We start from the raw sequence: 20,648 nt of genomic DNA on the forward strand, positions 1-20,648 counted from the left end.
CGCAGTGGCTCACACCTGTAATCCTAGCCCTCTGGGAGGCCGAGGCGGGTGGATTGCTGGAGGTCAGGAGTTCAAGACCAGCCTGAGTGAGACCCCCGTCTCTACTAAAAATAGAAATAAATTATCTGGACAACTAAAAAAATATATATATAGAAAAAATTAGCCAGGCATGGTGGCACATGCCTGTAGTCCCAGCTACTCGGGAGGCTGAGGCAGTAGGATCGCTTAAGCCCAGGAGTTTCAGGTTGCTGTGAGCTAGGCTGACGCCATGGCACTCTAGCCCGGGCAACAGAGTGAGACAATGTCTCAAAAAAAAAAAAAAAAAAGAAACTACTAAACTATTTCCCAAAGTGACCACACCATTTTATATCCCCATCAACAATGTATGAGAGTGTGCACACACGTCATGGGTGTCGTGCGCTGTCTGGGGGAAGCTCTGACTTGGGGGGAGGTGAGGGAAATATATGTAACCTAAATATTTGGACCCCTGTAATATGCTGAAATAAAAAAACATTAAAACAAAAATGTATGAGAGTTCCAGTTGCCCCACATCACTGTCAACACTCGGTCGTATCAGCTTTTAGAGACGAAGTCTGACTGTGTCGCCCAGGCTGGGGTGCAGCTGCTATTCACAGGTGTGGTCACAGCTCACTGCAGCCTCGCACTCCTGGCCTGAACTGACTGTCCCACCTCAGCCTCCTAAGTAGCTGGGATCATAGGATGGTGCCCCTGCACCCAGCCTCCCTTGCAGTTTTTTTTTTTTTTTTTAAGAAACTGATGCTTATTTTCTGTTAACCTCATTTCCATCTTGCTTAGGAGCCTGTGGAAGAACAGCTGGAGACCAGTCAGTGGTTGTTCTTACCCATTCAGTGGCCTGAGCAGTGGGCGCAGCACACAGTCCTCAATGGGCACCTGCATGGCTGCAGGCCAGGCTGAGTGGCAGTGACCTCCGGGGCTGGAGCGGCCCACGCACCTCTTTGGCCACAGCTATTTTAGCAGCGGCTACCGTTTATCAAGGTCTCAGTTCCCCTCAGTGATTTGAGAAACATGTGGAATCCCTCCTGCCTGCCTGGCACTGTGCTGTTGTTGAGGCAGGGACACAGGCAGGACCACGTTCCTGCCTCAGAGCCTGTAATGTTTGATCAAACAGAACATTTCATTCTCAAACTTCTGGGTAGTAGAGGGTTTTATAGTAATATAATTTTATTTATTTATTTTTAGAGATAGTATCTTGATCTGTAACCCAGGTGGAAGTGCAGTGCCATCATTATAGCTCACTGCAGCCTCCCACTGCTGGGCTCAAGTGATCCTCCTGCCTCAGCCTCCCCAGCAGCTGGGACCACAGGTGTACACCACCATGCCCAGCTAATTTTTCTATTTTTAGTAGAGACAGGGTCTTGCTCCTGCTCAGGCTGGTCTCAAACTCCAGACCTCAAGTGATCCTCTAGTGTTGGCCTCTCAGAGTGCTGGGATTACAGGTGTGAGCCACTGTCCCCACAGCCAATCTTTTAAAGAAATTATTTTAAACATCTTTTATAGTTACCCACATAGCCACCTTCTCAGGTATTCTTCATTCACTAGTGCAGAACTGGGATTCCATTTGAGATCATTTTCCTCTGGCCAGAGGAATTTCCTTCAGTGTTTTTTGAAGGCTAGGTCTTCTGGTGACATTCTCAGCTTTTGATTATCTGAAAACATCTTTCATTGCCTGTAATTTTTAAAGGACGTTTTTGTTAGATATTGAATTCTGATCTCAATGACTTCTGTTTGTTTTACTTTTAGTATTTTACACCTGTCATTTCTCTGTCTTCTGGCTTCCATTGCCTTTGATAAGGAGTCCGCTGTCATTCTTACTGCTGGCTCCATGAATCTAATATGTCTTTCTGTATTTGTCTCCTCTTAGAACTTTCCTCTTTAGTGCTGATTTTCAGCAGCTGAACTATGAGATGCCTCCATGTGTTTTCCTTTGAACTTACATATTTTTTGAGGGCTTGCTGCACTGTTTGGATGTGTGGGTTGGTATCATATGTTTTCATCAATTTGTAACCTTCTTACATATTATCTCTTTAAATATTTCTTCTGCTACATTTACTTTCTTACCTCCTTTTGGGAGTCCAATTTTACATACATTTGACGTTTTGATCTTGTCCCACAGGTCTCTAATATTCTTTTCTGTTTTCTTTTTTTGCCTCATTTTTCTTCTTTTTTCTCTCTACATTTCAATTCAGACCATCTCTGTTGATGTGACTTTGAGGTGAAAAATCCCCTTTTCAGCTGTATCTAGTCTGGTGTTCAGCTAATTCTATGAATTCTTCATTTCCAATATTTTAGTTTTTCCTTTACACTAGTAAAGTTTACACACCCCTGCTCCTAAAGCCCTTACTCCTGGGGTGTTGCCTTTCTGGGGTCTCAACTGAGTTCCTAGGTTGGACCAAGACGTTTTAGCTTTGTCACAACATCTTCCAGTCCTGTGAAAACTCTGCAACTTCCTCTCAGCTCTCATGCAACACCTACAATCAGAAGTTTCAAAGAATAGGGTTAGGTTGCTGTAATAAAACTTCCTGTAGTTCCATTCACTTATACATATACACTTATGAAAAAAAGGGATACTATTGACTCTGTACCCCGCCTCATTATAGCAATAATTACTTCTCATCAGTGGATACAGAAACTAATTATCAGGGGAAAAAAAGCTCTACACATGCTATTAAAAGATAAATCTCCAGTATAATTCAACTTTTTAGTCTTGATCAAAATTTACATGTATTTATGTTGCTTTGGTCTATGATGAGCTAATAATTGTTGGAATATTAATACTAATTCAATCTAGGAGAAATGTTTTTAACATGATACTTAAGTTCACAGGAAATCATAAATTAAATGTATGTACGTTTATACAAGTATTTTATATATCTGTACCTAACCTGTATCTCCAGCAATAAATAATAGGGTCAGCAATAACTTATGTTCAAGCATAAACACCTATTGCATTTAGAATAAAATTTATGTGGGAATTTTAATGGAAATGAGTTCAGGAGGAAAAGGTTTAATGTAAAACTCTTGACTGTTAACCAAGAGATTGTTTGTATATTTAGAAAACATAGGATGATGGGTTTCAGATCATTCTGGTTCATTTGATACATTTAAGAAATGATATCTGGTTTTATTTTAAAAGTCAATATTTACAATATTTGGGAAATTACACCGACTGCAACTATTTAAACATGACAGAAATGTTTGCTGTTATCTTAAATGTGGGGGCTTATAGATTTTCACAATGTCAGTTTATTGGGTACTCATGCAAAAAGCTCTAAGGATGGTGGGTCCAGCTACTTTTTCCGTAGCCTGAATCGTTAAAAGGGACACATAACGGATTTCCTTGTTTTCAATTCAATTTTGTCCCCTAAAGTGCACACAGCAAACAGGTAGAACTTCTTAAAAGTTAAATCGGATCATATTACTTCTGTGCTCCAAATGCCCAGTGGTTTCCCATTTCGCTCCTGGTGGCTTCGCCTTCCCTTGGTCACAGACGCTGGGGCCCGGGACCCCCGCACATCCCTGCCGCAGGGCCCCGGCGCAGACGCGTCCTCCCTGCCCCACCTCTGGGTCCCACTTCCTCCTTTCGGCACCTGCCGCTCTTTGTCTGCGCGGTGTGTTTACCCACGTGTGTGCCGCGGGCCCCGGACCCACCCGGGCCCACCCAGGCCGCCCGCCGCCGACCTCCGCGGACCCGCGCGGGCCTCGCCACGGCGCGCAGCAGCACGCTGAGGCCGCCGTGCGGCCGCGGGTCGCCTCGCTGACGAGCGACCGTCTGCACGGCGAGCTGCTCGGCCGCGGACCTCAGGACCGTTTCCTGCTGCGGTGAAGCACTAACTCTGAGACCTGTCAGTGCCCAGCCGCGCCAGGCGCCCGCCAACCCCGACCGAGAGCGGCGGCCCGCAGCCCCGGTATCCCCGGGGAGGCCGCGGGCCTGAAGCTCGGCCGCCGCCCCGTCCGCGGAGCCGCCCACCCACCCACCCGCCGCGGCCCCGGCCCCGGCCCGGGCTCGGCCCCGGCGGCCCCCGCCGCCCCGATCCCGCGCGGGCCCAGGCTTTCCGCCCCGGGTTTTCGCGCCGCCCGAAGGCCGGCCTGCGTAGGGGCGACGCCGCCGGACGTGCGGCGCTCGGCGCGGCGTGGCTCGCCATTGGCCGGCCGCGGTAGCCCCACTGCCGTGCACAGCCCCCATTGGCCGGCGCGGCTGTCCGTCGGCTCGGGGCGGGCCCGGCGCGCCGGCCCGGTGGCGCGGCCGCGCGTGCTCCCGCCCCTCGCGCCGCTCGCTCGCTCGCCGGCCGGCGGCCTCGGCTGGGCCTCGCTGCGGAGCGCGGCGGCCGACTTCGCGCCTGGGCCTCGGCCCGCGCCACCCGCGCCCGCGCCCAGCGGCCGGCGGGCCCTCACGCAGGCCGATGGCGGCGGCCGCGGCGGCGCTCTCGGGCGCGGGCCCCCCACCCACAGGCGGCGCGGCCGGGGGCGGCGGGGCCGGGGGCGGCGGGTCCCCGCCGGGTGGCTGGGCCGTGGCGCGGCTCGAGGGCCGCGAGTTCGAGTATCTGATGAAGAAGCGCTCGGTGACCATCGGGCGCAACTCGTCGCAGGGCTCGGTGGACGTGAGCATGGGCCACTCGAGCTTCATCTCCCGGCGCCACCTCGAGATCTTCACGCCCCCGGGCGGCGGCGGCGGCCATGGCGGGGCGGCCCCCGAGCTGCCGGCCGCGCAGCCCCGGCCGGACTCGGGCGGCGACTTCTACCTGCGCTGCCTCGGCAAGAACGGCGTGTTCGTGGACGGCGTGTTCCAGAGGCGCGGGGCGCCGCCGCTGCAGCTGCCGCGCGTGTGAGTGGCCGCGGGCGGGCGGGGGCGGGGTCTGCGGCCTGGCGCGGCGGGCGGGGCCGGACCGGACCGGACCCAGGCCCGACCCACTGGCCGGAGCAGGTAGACCGCGACTGGCGACCGGGACCCACGCCGCAAGCCCCCCGCAGACCCGCGATCCGGGCCCACACCACGACCCACGAGCCGGACCCACCCGCCCCCGACCCCCCCCAAGCCTCCCCCCACGACCAGGACCCACGCCGCGCCCCGCCCACCCCCCATGACCAGACCCCAGACCTACGCTCATCTCCCCAGCTGGATCCGAACCCAGGACACTTGCCCGGACCCAGACCCCAACCCCCAGCAGGGACACAGACCACAGGACCCTCCAGTCCCCGCCCCCGCCCGGCAGGTGCAGCCCCCCAGGCCTTCACCTTCCTAAAGTTAGAGCCCCCTGTGCCTGGGTCGAGGGCTTTGGGGTCCCCGTGCGTTCTGGGAGTGCGCATGTGTTGTTTCTAGCCAGCAGGTAGGTCGTAGTGGACAGAAATGTTAAACTGCGTGTGTTTGGAAGAACTACCCCAAACTAAAATCTGCATCTTGTTAGCTTATAAAGGGTTGTCTCTTACTTCCTTTTCGTTCGTGTTTTCAGTAGTAAAATACTTAAAGATACGGTGTTTTGAGTCCTTCACCATGTTTTTCGGTAGCCTGAAAGTTGAAAAGTCTTCAAGCATAATAGATTTTAAGTCCATGCCCTGAACCTTAAAACTTTGGGAAAATAGATACTTCCAAAACTTTTTTTAAAAAGACAGTTGATTATTTAGAAGTTATTAAAAGGTCAGGTAGAGTTAAGTGAGCCTCAAAGGGAACTGTCAGTCCTGCTGCAAAACAAATTAGTTTGTTTCTATGATTTTTATGAAGTTATCATTTACTCTGCTTGAAAAACAAACTTGCTCTCTAGGAAATGCTAATTACTCCTCAGGGGCTCATTTCTAGATCATTGCAAAATACAGCCTTTGTCCACAAACTGGAATTTTTAACTGTTGAGTTGGGCGATGCTGGTAAGAGCTGTCTTGCGTTTCTTAGTTCCTTAGCTTGTGTGTGCCCCGCGCTGTTGCATAGACAGCCCTGGAAAGTTGTGTCAGCTGATTCCTTAAACCTTGATAGTAGCAATTTAAGGAATGTTATTTTCAAACCAAAATACTAAAATCAGTGGTAGGAGCCTAATGGTTGCCCTTTAATCTAACAGTTTGTTATTTACAAAAAACTCAGCGTCACAACAGAGGAAATTATACATTTACTCTGAAGATTTTGAGTTTTTAAAGAAAACTCTTTAATTATTGTTCAGCCAGAATCACTTGTGTTGAATTGAATTTTGCACATGCCAACGTGGTAAACATGGAAATAAATTGACCTTTCAATCAGTGAGGGAGCAAATTCAGAGTTTGGAAGGATAGAGTGAACCTCGCAGGAGAGGTGAGTACCTAAGGAGAAGGGTGAAATGGAGCCCGGGCCCCTGACCTTCACCTCCAGCTTGTGCACAGGGCAGAGCCCAGTGGCCTCCGAGGCCATCGCAAGTCCTGCACTTCCTGTGGGCCTGCTAACGCCACATAGTGGGGTGGTTTTTCTCACAGAAGGGATTTTGGCATTTGTACACTGAATTCAGTGATTACTTTGTAGACTATTTCAGCACCTCCCTTTCTGTAAGGTATCGCTTCTAAGTTTTTGGTGTGGGGTAGTAACACAGGTTAATGGAATGGGCTCTAAACATTGCTACTAGTGAAAGGTAGATAAATTGTTTTAAAAATTTTTTTCTTAAATTTAAGGTCAGTGTTCAAGTTTGAGTTACAAGTTGTTTTTTTAAGTTTAAAAATCAAATCAAGCATATAAGCTTAAAAGCACATGTAGTTTAGAGTAATTATGTAGAGGCTGAAATATTCTTAATGCTTATTTCAGGTTTGCCTATTGATTTTTTAATTTTTATTTTTTGTCTAGATAGGGTCTTGCTTTGTTGTCCAGGCTGGTCTTGAACTCCCGTCCTCAGGCAATCCTCCTGCCTCAGTCTCCTGAAGTGCTGGGATTACAGGCCCAGGTGTGAGCCACTGTGCCCGGCCTTGCCTACTGAATTCAAAATCACTGTAGAGTTAGAAAATATGACAACCCATGGTTGGTCTCTTATTTGAACCACAATGATTTTATTTCACTTACAACTTTAAAATAAATTCACATTTTGAATTTGTATTAAGAATTCACAGAGAATTTGGAAGTGTAGGTAAGAAGTTTAGGTTTAAGGTGTGGTTTATCATTCCATTGAAGTACTACATAATGTGTTAATTTGAGAAGAAGAGAGAAAGCTGAGGACTGTGATCCTGTTGTTGGCTGTCATGAGTATTTTAAATAATTTTGGTAAGATGCAAATACAAGAGCCTTTTCCACAGTGGTTGGTGAGCCCCATGGCCAGTGTGAATGGGTGGGGGGGGGCTTGGTGTGCACGGGAGTGTCAGGGTGTGTGGTTTTCCAGAAAACAAGCGATTTCTGCAGCTCCTTGATTTTTTTGCTAATTATGCAGGGCTCTGTGTAAAGAAATGCAATGTTTTCCTTTCTGAGAGCCTTGGATTTGCTGGAGACACAGATGTTACTGGGACCATAGGGTGGGCTCCATGAGGGCCCCTGGGCCACCTGGGCAGGGCTCCTGGAGGTGGGCAGGTGGAGGTGGCCTGGCAGGTGTGGCTGGGGCTGTAGCCTGGCGCTGGAGAAGGGGCAGTTTAGGCTGGAAGGGACCTTAGGTTGTGGAACAGCTGGCGCTCGAGGTTTGCTTGGATCTGGAGGGGGCATTTTTACTTTGATCAGTGGCAGAATAAAGAATGTCCTCTTTGAGGACAGAGTCCTTGTTTGTCCAAGGGCCTAGTCTGGCATCTGAGACTAGTAAAGTGTTTTAGGAAGGTCAATTGGAAGGGAATGTGTGGTTTTGTTGTTGCTCTTACTGTTGCCATGGTAGCAAACTCAGTATAATTTAGAAATAAAAATAAGCAACTCTTTGTCAGTTTGTGTTTTGAAAATGTCAAATGAATTTGACACATTGTTGACCAATAATATCCTATAATATCTAATAGCCAAACATAAATAGAACAAGTTGAATTTGCTATTGCCCCAAACTATGTAACGTGCAAAACAGAAATTCATTTAGAAAAATGACCCCTGTTCCTGCGCCAAATTAACCTCATGTCCGTTCTACCTAGTGGTACTTCAACACTTCCTTTCTTACGTGGCACGTTTTGACCTGCAGGTTATGTCTGGTCATGTGTTGGAAGGCTTGCGAAGGCTTGCTGAGATTGAAGGCTTGCTCGCTGTCTCAGCGGCCCTCAGGTGAGCGCCAGAGAGGGCTCCAGCCCGCAGTCAGGCTTCCAGTGGAGACTTGGAGAATGAGCTGAAGGAGCTCACGGCCCTGGGCTACTCAGGAAGGGTTTGGGTTCCCAGAGAATACTGGGGCCAGAAAGAGGGAAGTGTGGAGGGTCCCAGGGCAATCAGGAAGTTTTGAGCAGCCCTTGGGAGGGCTGCTGGGTGTGGGGGTGGGGATGTAAGGAATGTGGGGGAGGGGTTGGAAGGACGGTGCAGATGCAATTAGGGTTAGGAGGAATGGAAACCTGCTAACTGCCAGGTGGGAGCCCTGGTGGGCCTGAGGAGGCATGAGGAGGAGGACAGAGTTCCCAGTAGGAAAAGATAAAAAATGTGATTGCCTTGTCTGAAGACCTGAGCAGAGCCGGTCAGAACAGAGCCCTTGGTGATATTTGACGTGTTTCCTTCTTTATGGGCTGCAAGCTTGGCTGAAATGCCTTAGTTTTATGAGCTGACGTTCTTTTCTTGACAGGCTTGTGAGTAGAGCTGAGAGCCAGGGTTCAGGACCCAGGAATTGGCACCTTGTCTGTATAAATGGCAGATTCTTAGCAGAGGGGCAAGTGGTGCTTTGCACTTTAAAAAGTGCTCAGTATGCAAATTAATTGCCTTTAACGACCACTTTGTATTTTTTCTTTAAAAGCTATAATACGCATTCATTTGGCAAATCAAGATACATTTTTGTCACTGATCTGTAGACATTGGGAACACAGTGCAGCTATTTTAGCATCATCATTAAGTTCAAAACCCAACAACCAAGCTGCTTCTGCTTCACCCAGTGTTCAGTTCTTCCCGTGGTAAAACTCAACCCTAATCTCACCTCATTTGAATAATGTTTGCTTAGTGAATAGTTCAGGACGTTTCAGATCCAAAATAATTTCAGTTTCTAATTTTTGAGAAAGAAGCCTCTGTGACCAGTCACCTGTTGGGGTCATTTGTGCACCAACTGGCTTTGCCAGGAGAGGGTGGGCACAGGCTCCTGGACAGGAGGCTCCTGGCTTGCACTTGCCTGAATTTTAGTCCCTCCCACTGGGTGACGTGGGCTGGTCTGTGCCCCTGGTAGACATCAGGGGCTGCATCTGTTTTGTCCATCACAGTGTCCTTAGCACGTTGCTTGGGGCCTGGTACAGAGGGCCCATGGGCATCTAGGGCATGACTGTCACCAGCAGGGTGACAGAAAATGTGATACAAGGGTGGAAGTGTTCCAGAGGGCAAGCCTTCCTCAGCTTGCTCACATCACACGCACCTGGACACGTGTGTGCAGTAAATTGGTTGAGGGCTGAGGGCTTCTTGGAAGTGGTGAGCACGGTTTGAAGTTTCATCGGGGCCTAAGGATAAAGACAGGCTGTGGGGCGTGGCTGGTGTCACCCAGGGGCCGGCCAGTCCTGGGAGAGGTCCATCTGCTGGCGCCCACAGCCCCTCTTCTCAGCTTCCTTACAAACCTTCCCTGGTTACAAGGGAAGAGGGGAACTGCCTCTGGCCTGGGCAGGAGGCAGGAAAAGACTTGTTTAAATTTAATGTCCTGGTGTGGTCTGAGTTGAAGGTTACTTGCTCATTAATGCTTTACACTTTGACTATGCTGTTATTTTGGAATTAAAGATTTCCAATGGAAGAACTTAGCAATTCACAATACACTGTTTTTCTTTTTTTGAAATTAAGAAAACATTTTTTTAAAAGAGGCAAGGTCTTGCTGTGTTGCCCAGGCTGGTCTTGAACTACTTGGCCTCAAACACTCCACCCGTCTCAGCCTCCAGAGTAGCTGGGATTTTAGGCATGAGCCACTGTGCCTGGCTGTTCTTCTTTTTGTCTTTTTCTTTTTTAAAATTTTTTTAAATTTATATTTATAGAGACGGGGTTCTGCTCTGTTGCCCAGGCCAGAGTGCAGTGGCACAATTATAGCTCATTGTAGCCTCAGACTCCTGGGCTCAAACTCCCACCTTGGCCCTCCCGAGTGGCTGGGACTACAGGTGTGTGCTACCATGTCCAGCTAATTAGTTTTTGTAGAGATGGGGCTTTCACTAGGTTGCCCAGGCTCGTCCTGAACTCCTGGGCTCACGTGATCCTCCCCGCTCAGCCTCTGGAGCAGTTGGGATTATAGGCGTGAGCCACAGTGCCTGGCTGTTTTTCTTTTTCTTCTTTTTTTTTTTTTTTTTAACTACTTTTTTAAATTGAAGTCTAACAAACCATATGTACTTTTGAAACTCTGGCCGTAGTTTCTGCCTGGGAGGCAGTGAAGACCTGAAGGTAAAGTCCCCTGCAAGCGTTGAATGTCACCCTGCAGCCTTCCAGGGTGACACAGGGGCTTGGGACCCCCTAGGAGTGGTAGATAATGTGCCATTCTTGAAACTGTCAGGCTCTGGGAAGCAGGAAGGGGCTTCTCAGTGTCCACGACACTTTCTAATCTATTTCCTCATCTCTGGGGCTATAATTCACCTTCTTAGGCAACTTTCTCCCCTGATCTTGGTCTTCCTCTTCTTCCTCTTAGTCTTCCAAGGCGGGGACCATATCCCACACATGTGTATACCCCTTGGTATGTATTGGAAGCACCTGTACCCCTTCACTGATGGTTTTTTTTTTTTTTTTTCTTTTTTTTTTTGAGACAGTCTCACTCTGTTGCCTGGGCTCTGTTGCCTGGACTAGAGTGCCGTGGCGTCAGCCTAGCTCACAGCAACCTCCAACTCCTGGGCTCAAGTGATCCTTCTGCCTCAGCCTCCCCAGTAGCTGGGACTACAGGCATGCGCCACCATGCCCGGCTAATTTTTTCTGTATATATTTTTAGCTGTCCAGATCATTTCTTTCTATTTTTAGTAGAGCCGGGGTCTCGAACTTGCTCAGGCTGGTCTCGAACTCCTGATCTTGAGCGATCCTCCTGCCTCAGCCTCTCAGAGTGCTAGGATTACGTGCGTGAGCCACAGTGCCCGGCCTTAACTGATGATTTAACATTACTGTTCTCCGTGGTTCTCAGGTGCTGATCATCCAGTGAAGGGATTCTAGCAGATGTGGCTTCCCCATTTAGCAGCAGAAGCACAGCACAGCTTTGTGCATAATTGGTGGAAATATTCCAAAAGATGATGCTGTTATAGTAACAGATTTTTCCATTGTGAAAATGCAACTATTATTTCTTGGCTGAGGAGAAAGTTTTTTTTTTTTTTTTTTTTTTGAAAATGAAGAAAAGAGGGTTTCTAAATTAGGGAAGCTTTTAATGAAAGCAGTTTGCATTCTGGATAGAATTCTTATCTGTTTAACATTTTTGTGCAGCTCTTGTTTTCTATGTTTGGTTTTTGAAGCAATTTATAATACCTTAAATAATGGCAGTGTAGTAAGTCAGCTTCTACACTTTTCACGAGGGATTTTTGAATGTGCTAATGAAATACAATACTGGAGGGCATGTTTAATTGAAGCAGGCTCTGGCCGGCACTACCCCTGTCATCCCAGGGGCGGTAGTGCAGGGAGCCTAGGAAGCACCTAGCCCAGAGCCGCAGCAGGAGAGGTGCCGCCTTGCCCAGCAGACGTCAGGTCAGAGTGTGTTGGATTTTATATTCCGCAGCTGATGTGCTACAAACGGGGGAGTTCTGCTGAGATTTTTAGATTGTATTTGGGTTTTGTTGCCGTTTGTCATTTGAGATGGAACGCGTGCCTGCTTTGTCCAGTGAAAGGTGCGGGGATACAACAGTGGTCCTCATCTGGCTGAGTCTGTCCCTCCTTCGCCTCCTCAGGACACGTGGCAGTGTCTGGAGACACATTTGGTTGGCACAAACGGGGAGGGTTGGTGCTACTGTGTACCGAGCAGAGGCCAAGGATGCTGCTGAAAATCCTGTGATGCATAGGACATCCCCACCACGAGGAATAATCCAGCCCCAAATGTCAGTAGTGGGAAAGTGGAGACCCCCTGTTGGACAGTAATCTAGCAGTTGATAATAGTTGAATATCACACTTGGCCCTGTTGGTGGTGAGTTTGATAATTTTTTTTACAAATGGTACCTGCCGGCTGGGTGCTGTGGCTCACGCCTGTAATCCTAGCACTCTGGGAGGCCGAGGTGGGAGGACCGGTTGAGGTCAGGAGTTCAAGACCAGCCTGAGCAAGAGCAAGACGCTGTTTCTACGAATAAAACAGGAAAAATAAAAAACTTAGCCAGGCATGGTAGCTCGTGTCTGTAGTCCGAGCTACTTGGGAGGCTGAGGCAGGAGGATAGCTTGAACCTGGGGGCTGGAGGTTGCAGTGAGCTTGATGACACCACTGCACTCTAGCCAGGGCTACAGTGAGACTCTGTCTCAAAAAGAAAAAACAAAAATAAATGGTACTTGCTTAAAACCTTTATGCTACCAAAGCATTTGTTCAAATTAAACTGAAAGAACTTTTTTTTGAGACAGAGTCTTGCTCTGTTGCCCAGGCTAGAGTGCAGTGGTGTCATCACAGGTCACTGCAGTCTCGAACTCCCAGGCTGAAGCCATCCTCTGCCTTATCCTCCTGAGTAGCTGGGACTACAGGCACAAGCTACCAGTCCAGGCCAAGTTTTTCTACTTTTAGTAGAGATGGGGTCTCACTCTTGCCCAGGCTGGTCTTGAACTCCTGAGCTCAAGCCATCCTCCCGTTGTGGGCCTCCCAGAGTGCTGGGATTACAGGCATGAGCCACTGCATTGGGCCTGAAAGTGCCTTTTCTAAAATGCTGGAGCTTGGGGGTGGAGACACCTCAGGTGGAATCACTAAATAATTCTTCTCCCTTTGCAGTTTTGGAAAGACTCGAGAAAATGTCATCCTAAGTCTTATCTCTACTTGTGAGAAGATTGATCTCAGTTCTTCTTTTTTTTCTTCTTGAGACAGAGTCTTGCTTTGTTGCCCAGGCTAGAATGAGTGCCGTGGCGTCAGCCTAGCTCACAGCAACCTCAGACTCCTGGGCTTAAGCAATCCTCCTGCCTCAGCCTCCCCAGTAGCTGGGACTACAGGCATGCGCCACCATGCCCGGCTAATTTTTTCTATATAGATTTTTAGTTGGCCATATAATTTCTTTCTATTTTTAGTAGAGATGGGGGTCTCGCTCTTGCTGAGGCTGGTCTCAAACTCCTGACCTCTAGCGATCCACCCGCCTCGGCCTCCCAGAGTGCTAGGATTACAGGCGTGAGCCACTGCGCCCCGGTCTTCATCTCAGTTCTTTTTAAGGCAGTGGTAGCCTAACATTCTTCCACTTGAGTATTATTCTTAGCCATGTTAATTGACTTTAGTTAGGTTGATATAAATATTCTGGAAACATTTATGGTTAATGGGAAAAGAAGACATTGAGTTATAGCTGAGTTGTTGCAGTTTTCTGTGATCCTGGTTCCACTGGAGATTGAATTGTTGACGTGATGTCAGTGTCACCAAAGCCCCAACTGTCCATGATGCTGTTTCTTAGTGTTAGACACCAATCATTACCGGTAAGAAAACTTCACCTTAAATTTTTTTTTTTTTTTTTTTAAAGAGACAAAGCCTTGCTCTGTCACCCAGGCTGGAATGCAGTGGTGTCATCATGGCTCACTGCAACCTCCAACTCTTGGGCTCAAGCGATCCTCCTGCCTTTGGCCTGCCAAAGTGCTGGGATTACAAGTGTGAGCCACTGTGCCCGGCCTCATCTTTTGTCTTTTATTTGAACAGGTGGAATATAGAAAACCCTAAACAAGTAAATTGGAGACTACTATCATGTTCTTTTCAGAGTATAATAGCATTTTGAGTGTATAGGGAGTGTTTTAAAAATACTTTGTTTTTGCCATTTCTAAGCTGTTAGAGGATGTTTGTTTTTTTTTCTTTCTGAGACAGGGTCTGTCTCCAGGGCTAGAGTACAGTGGCATCATCGTAGCTCACTGCAACCTGCAACTGCTGGGCTCACGTGATCCTCCTGCTTTCAGCCTCCCCAGTAGCTGGGATTACAGCTGCTACACGCCGGGCTAATTTTTCTTTTCTTTTCTTTTTTTTTTTTTTTTTGAGGCAGAGTCCCGCTCTGTCACCCTGGCTAGAGTGCCATGGCGTCAGCCTAGCTCACAGCAACCTCAAACTCCTGGGCTCGAGTGATCCTTCTGCCTCAGCCTCCCAAGTAGCTGGGACTACAGGCATGCGCCACCATGCCCAGCTAATTTTTTCTGTATATTTTTAGCTGTCCATATAATTTCTTTCTATTTTTTTTTTTTTAGTAGAGACAGGGTCTCACTCTTGCTCAGGCTGGTCTCGAACTCCTGACCTCTAGCGATCCACCCGCCTCGGCCTCCCAGAGTGCTAGGATTACAGGCATGAGCCACCGCGCCCAGCCTGCATTTGTTTTTTTGAACCTATAGGAAATCAAAAGTAGAGTTACAAACCAAAATTACGGTAATACTAGCTTTTATATTTGCCTGGGTATTTACCTTCATTGTAGACCTTTATTTCAACCTAAAGGCCTCCCTTAGTGTTTCTTGTAGGACAGATCTAATGTTAATGAATTCTTTCAAATTTTGTTTATTTGAGAATGTATTAATTTCTGGGTGCCCCTCCCCCACTCCCCCCGCTCCTTTTTTTTCTCCTTTTTTTTTTTTTTTTTTTTTTTTCTTTTGAGACAGAGTCTCACTCTGTCACCCTGGCTAGAGTGCCGTGGCGTCAGCCTAGCTCACAGCAACCTCAAACTCCTGGGCTTAAGCGATCCTCCTGCCTCAGCCTCCCCAGTAGCTGGGACTACAGGCATGTGCCACCATGCCTGGCTAATTTTTTTCTCTCTATATTTTTAGATGTCCATATAACTTCTTTCTATTTTTAGTAGAGACGGGGTCTCGCTCTTGCTCAGGCTGGTCTCGAACTCCTGACCTCGAGTGATCCACTGGCCTTGGCGTGATTACAGGCGTGAGCCACCGCGCCCGGCCTTTTTTTTTGTTTTGCTCTGTTGCCCAGGCTGGACTGCAGCAGCTGCTCCTAGGTGTGGTCATGGCTCACTGCAGCCTTGAACTCGTGGGCTCCAGTGATCCTCCCACCTCAGCCTCCTAGGTAGCTAGGACTACAGGCGTCACCGTGCCCGGCTTCTTCATTTTTGAAGGACAGTTTTACTGGATATGATACTTGGTTGACAGGATTTGTTTTTCTTTCAGCCCTTTAAATACGTCATCCCGCTGTCTTCTGGCCTCTCTCTGACTTATGATGAGAGGTCAGCCGTTAGCCTCACTGAGACCAGTTGTGTCTCTCTGCTGCTGTCAGGATTCTGTCTTTGTCTTTCAGCAATTTGAGAGAATATGTCGCAGTTTGGGTCATGTGAGTCCATCCTCCTTGGAGTTCGTTGAACTTGGATTTGTAGGTTCTTATCCTTCATCGAATTTGGAAACTTTTGACTATTATGTTTTCAGATATTTCAGACTTTCTGCCCCTTTCTCTCTTCTCCTTTTGGAACTTGTGTAACGTGTATGTTGATCTGCTAGATGATGTCCTGTAAGTCCTTCAGGCTGTGTTCATTCTACTTCAGTTTTTTTTTTTTTTTCTTTCTGCTCCTGAAACTTGATAATTTCAATTGTGCTGTCTTCAAATTTTTTTATTCTTTCTTCAGCCTGCTCAGATATGCTGTTGAACTCCTCTAGTGAATATTTATTTTGGTTTGGTTATCATACTTTTCAGCTCCAGGATTTGTTTGATTCCTTTTTTTTTTTTTTTTTTTTAGAGAGATGAGATCTCATTCTCTTGCCCAGGCTGGAGTGCAGTGGCCTGATCATAGCTCATTATAGCCTTGAACTCCTGAGTAGCTGGGACTACAGGTGCACACCACCAAGCCCAGCTAATTGAAAAATTTTTTGTGGAGATGGGGTCTTGCTCTTGCTCAGTCCGGTCTTGAACTCCTGGCTTCAAACCACCCTCCCACCTCGGCCTCCCAGAGTGTTGGGATTACAGGCGTGAGCCATCACTTAAAGTCTTTGTCTGGTAAGTTGGATATCTGGTTTTCCTCAGGGATAGTTTCTGTCACCTTTTGTTGTTGTTGTTATTTATTCATTTCAATCAATTTGATTTAGAACAAACCATGAAGGTCCCTGGGTAGCAAGGAGTAAAGAAAACGGGCCTTGCCCCCTGTCAGCACGCGTTTCACCCCGTCTTCACAGCCCTCTCCAAGCCCTGTCCCCTGGCCACCACACCTTTTAATAACCTCAAGATCACCAAGTAGGTTCCTGTCAATTTTTTTGTTTGTTTCTTGGACTGAGTCATACTTTCCTATTTTTTTGTGTGCCTTGTGATTTTTCCACTGTTGAAAACTGGACATTTGACTATTATAATTCTGTAGCTCCGGAAATCAGATTCTCCTCCTTCCGGAGGATTATGTTAGGATTTTGTTGTTTGCTTGTTGAAAGCTATAGGAGCCCTTTTGTTTAGTGACTTTCCTCAACTGTTACTGCAAGAACTGTCTTCCTTGGTTAGGTGGTCACTGAAGTCCTTGTTCTTAACTTGTGTTGAGCTGCCATTTTGACAGCTTTCCAGAGTGCCAGCACTCCCCCGTCCTTGTAGCCTGTCTCTGCCTGGGCCCTCAGCTCCCGGTCAGCTTTCGCCTCGCCCCGAGACCAGCCTCAGCTGACAGCTCAGGGTCTTCCAGGCCTTGTCTGAGGGTGCGCTTTACCCTGGGTACGTGTATGGCTTTCTGAGTTTCCCATACTAAACGGTTGCTTTTGAATGTCCTGATTTCCCAGAGACCCTCCCCGGTTTTTGCCTTAGGCAGTCTGTTGTGTGTTTGGACTGTAATCTTTTGCCTCAGGCATCTGAGGGTTGTTAAATCAGTTTGAAGTGTTTTCAGGCATTTTGGCCCGAGTCTGAGTTAGACAAAGCAAGAGGAGTACCTGTTGTCAGTCAGGTCCCCAGACAGGTGAGAACAGACATTCACAGTGATCTCCAGCAGCTCTGGCAGGCACTTGAGATTAGAAAACATTGTTTAGAAAAAAAGAATGTAAAGCTTAGCAGTTAGTTGTGGAAGGTTCTTGGTGCCGGATCCGAGGCACGGTCACCTGACCACAGCTGACTGGCGAGAGGGCTGGAGCGTCTGTGTTGTGTTAGGAAATCAGATACTTGCTGATTGAATTGGTCTGATGCTGTTAGTCTTTTATTTTATTTTATTTTATTTTTTGAGACAGAGTCTCACTCTGTTGCCCAGGCTAGAGTGCTGTGGTGTCAGCCTAGCTCACAGCAACCTCAAACTCCTGGGCTCAAGCGATCCTCCTGCCTCAGCCTCCCGAGTAGCTGGGACTACAGGCATGCGCCACCATGCCCGGCTCAGTTTTTCTATATATATTTTTAGTTGTCCAGCTAATTTCTTTCTATTTTTTAGTTAAGACAGAGTCTTGCTCTTGCTCTTGCTCAGGCTGGTCTCGAACTCCTGAGCTCAAATGATCTGCCCACCTCGGCCTCCCGGAGTGCTAGGATTACAGGTGTGAGCCACCGCGCCCGGCTACCTTTAGTCTTTTTTAAATGATCAAAGTTTATTTGAAAAGATTGTAAAATAATACTTGTTACAGAACATTTGGAACTGTAAAAGTAGATGGGAAAAATTATCCACAATCCCACTATGCAGAGTTAACACTGTTAACATAAAACATATGCATTGTTCTATGAATATTTTTAAGTTTGTTTTTAAATAGTAGAGACCCTGTTAGAGTTGGGATTTTGTATCCTGAATTGTTTTCACTGTTACCCCTTTATAAGCATGCCCTGTAATTAATCAGCTGTGCCGGTTTCCGCCTGTTACTGTGCCTTTCCTGTGGTCGTGGCTGCTGTAAACAGCACGGATTGAAGTTTGAATCATTGGATTCTTAGAGATGATGTTCCTGTGTCCAGTGTTTTGAAAACATTCAAAACTTTTGAATTTTTTGCTGCTTTTTAGAAAAACTATTAGAAGACATGCAACACCATTAAGTTAATTTTGCAAAAAGAAAAATGACCCCAAGCCTATCTTCCTAGCTGTTGTCCTCGTTCCTGCAGAATCCTCCAGGAGGTGTGTTGTCTGCTCACCTGCCCACCTAGGCTGCAGCCAGGCTGCCTCTCCCACAGGACCAGCCCATGTCCTTCCCTTTGTGTCTCCGTGCCACCCAGGATGGGGACCACCACATTAGCAAATAGTGATCCAGTTTTCACTTTATTCTGTCTTGAATTCTCCGTTTTATGTCCACTAACAAGACTGACAGCAGAGGTCCCATACCAGTAGGTGAGCATTTATTGATTTTCCCACACCTCACACCTGGGCTTGTTGAGTGGAAAAGCCGTTTACGTGTTAATAGTGTGTTGACTTGAAGCTCATTGGCACCTTCAGGGGCTGACAGTGGTCCAGCTTCGAGTGGGATCTTTCTGGGACAGATGGGTCCACGCTGGGTGCATGTGGCTGCTCTTGCCCTTGCCGCAGGCTCTCCTGGCACTGGAGTGTGGTTGAGACCTGTGTGGGCAGCTCCACAGCATCCCTGGCTCTGCTGCGGGGCTCCCCTTCCACGTGGCTGTGCAGCTGGTGGGCCTCAGGGCCAGGTGAGGTGGGGCAGGGTTAGGAACGAGGTCATGTTGAAAAAGTTGTGAATGCAAGTAGTCCTGAAATAAGCAGTTTTATGGAGTTAAGGATTTAAAACATAAGTGTAGATTCTGAACAATTAATGATTTAAATTTTTTGATTTATGAACTCAGATATGACACTGAGAAAAATTGATAGTTTTGTCATGTTTAGTGTACAGCCTATAAACAATCTGTAGTGTGTGTTGTCTGTCCCTTGAGGCAGGAAGCCGTGCTCTGTGGCCGAGGCTGGAGTGCAGTGGCACGAGCACAGCTCACTGCAGCCTCCAACCCCTGGTCTCGAGTGATCCTCCCTCCTCGGCCTCCCAAAGTGCTGGCATTACAGGTGTGAGCCGTTTATTCTTTTTATGTAAGCCATCGGATTTGCCCCTTAAACAAATTAGGATGTTTCTGGAGGAATTCCCAGGGAATTGGTACCATGCCAGTTCATTCATACACAGATTCCACCCAAAACCCACAGGCCCAGAGGTGTTTCAAAACCAGAGTAGCTGGGGTTTTAGAAAAGTAGTACATGGTGTACTGTGATGATCGATCTCACACTCCCAGCACCCTGTAATCTAACACATTAGAATTTCTGTTGTAAAACACATGAATATTCTTACTAAGTGGGGTAATTTAAGGCTATAATTAGCTCCTTCTCAGTTTGTGTCAGAATTGGCTGCCAAATGCTTTCAGGCTAGATTTTTCAGAGCTTTGTGCTCTTGGGGGCTGTGGGCCTGAGTAGGGCACAGGCTACTTGCAGGCAGGTCACGTGAGAGGACTGAAGCGGTGGACGCGGACAGGCAGCCGTCCTCGCGTCCTGTTCTGGCTGCTGAAAGCGTCCTCCGTGTTGCCTGCGAGCTGACGTGGGCCGCCCAGGACCCGAGGGCCACCGTCTGCTCTGCTGCTCCGTCCCGTCCGCTCCCTTCTTCCTCCCCATACGTAGCTCTTCACTTAGTGGGTCTCACCCAGACTTCAGGAGGGCTTTCTCAGTTGGTGTCTGTTACTCTCCTTTCTTTTTCTTCAGTATAAGCTAAACGCGGAGAAGTGCACAGATAGATCCTCAGTAAAAGCTTAATGAGAACTACTTGTGTGATCTGTCCCAGTGAAGGTGCATCCCTCATCTGCGACCACCTCCCTGTCAGAGCCCCCGGCTGGGAAGCACTGTCCTGAGATCTAAACCGTGAATTTGTTGTGTTTGGACTTCATGTGCATGGATTCATACAGGCGGACTTCGAGGGGTGGATGTTCGCTTTTCACTGAATGTTAGCAAGCTTAGTCCATATTTTTGCAAATAGCTGTGGATCGTTCATCCTAGCTGTAGAGTCATTTAATAACGTGAATATGCCACAGTGTGATATTCTGCTGTAGATGGATGTTTAAAGTAGTTTTATTTGGGGCTGTTATGGATAATACTGCTATGAATATTCATGTAGGTTTTTTATGTTGGAAGGCTTTTGAAAATTTTATTGAAATTTTTCTACGTGTTTTTTGGTGAGCACATGCACATTTCTGTTGGATGTGCTCCTTGGCCAGGTGGCATCTGGCTTGAGGATGTGGTGTGCTCAGCTTTCGTAGGTTCCACGTGCTGGAAAACACTTGGTGACGTTTGTACCCATTGACAGCGAGGCTGGGTTCAGCGGCCTTTGCAGCTCTGTCAGCACTGGGCATTCTCTTTTGCATCTTCCGTATTTCAGCAGCTATTTTGGTTTTAATGTGTGTTTCCCTAATGAGTAATGATGCTGAAGATCTTTCCGTGTGCCTCTTGGCCATTCAGCATGGTATTTTAAGAAGACTTCTCTCAGTTCAGCAAATGCTCCCTCTTGTGTGCAGCTCTCCTTGCATGTGTCGTGGGCAAGCAAGAAGTCGTAGGTGCGTGTGCAGGTGTTCATCACTGCAGGCACTTGAGGGCAGTGAAGGTGATCTTTT

The 20,648-nt window shown here is 47.8% G+C and overlaps 1 protein-coding gene across 1 annotated transcript in view; it reads left to right on the top strand.

Annotated features, from left to right (window-relative positions):
* Positions 1-4,291: 4,291 nt before the first annotated feature.
* FOXK2 (forkhead box K2) overlaps positions 4,292-20,648 on the top strand; it is a 47,749-nt gene continuing 31,392 nt past the window's right edge. The window contains exon 1 of the mRNA XM_045527050.1: positions 4,292-4,864. Within this exon, the coding sequence (XP_045383006.1) occupies positions 4,443-4,864 (422 nt within the window). The 5' untranslated portion in view covers positions 4,292-4,442. The remainder of the gene's footprint in view (positions 4,865-20,648) is intronic.

This window comes from Lemur catta, chromosome 15 (genome assembly GCF_020740605.2).
Source record: "Lemur catta isolate mLemCat1 chromosome 15, mLemCat1.pri, whole genome shotgun sequence".
In the NCBI taxonomy this organism is placed as follows: Eukaryota; Metazoa; Chordata; class Mammalia; order Primates; family Lemuridae; genus Lemur; species Lemur catta.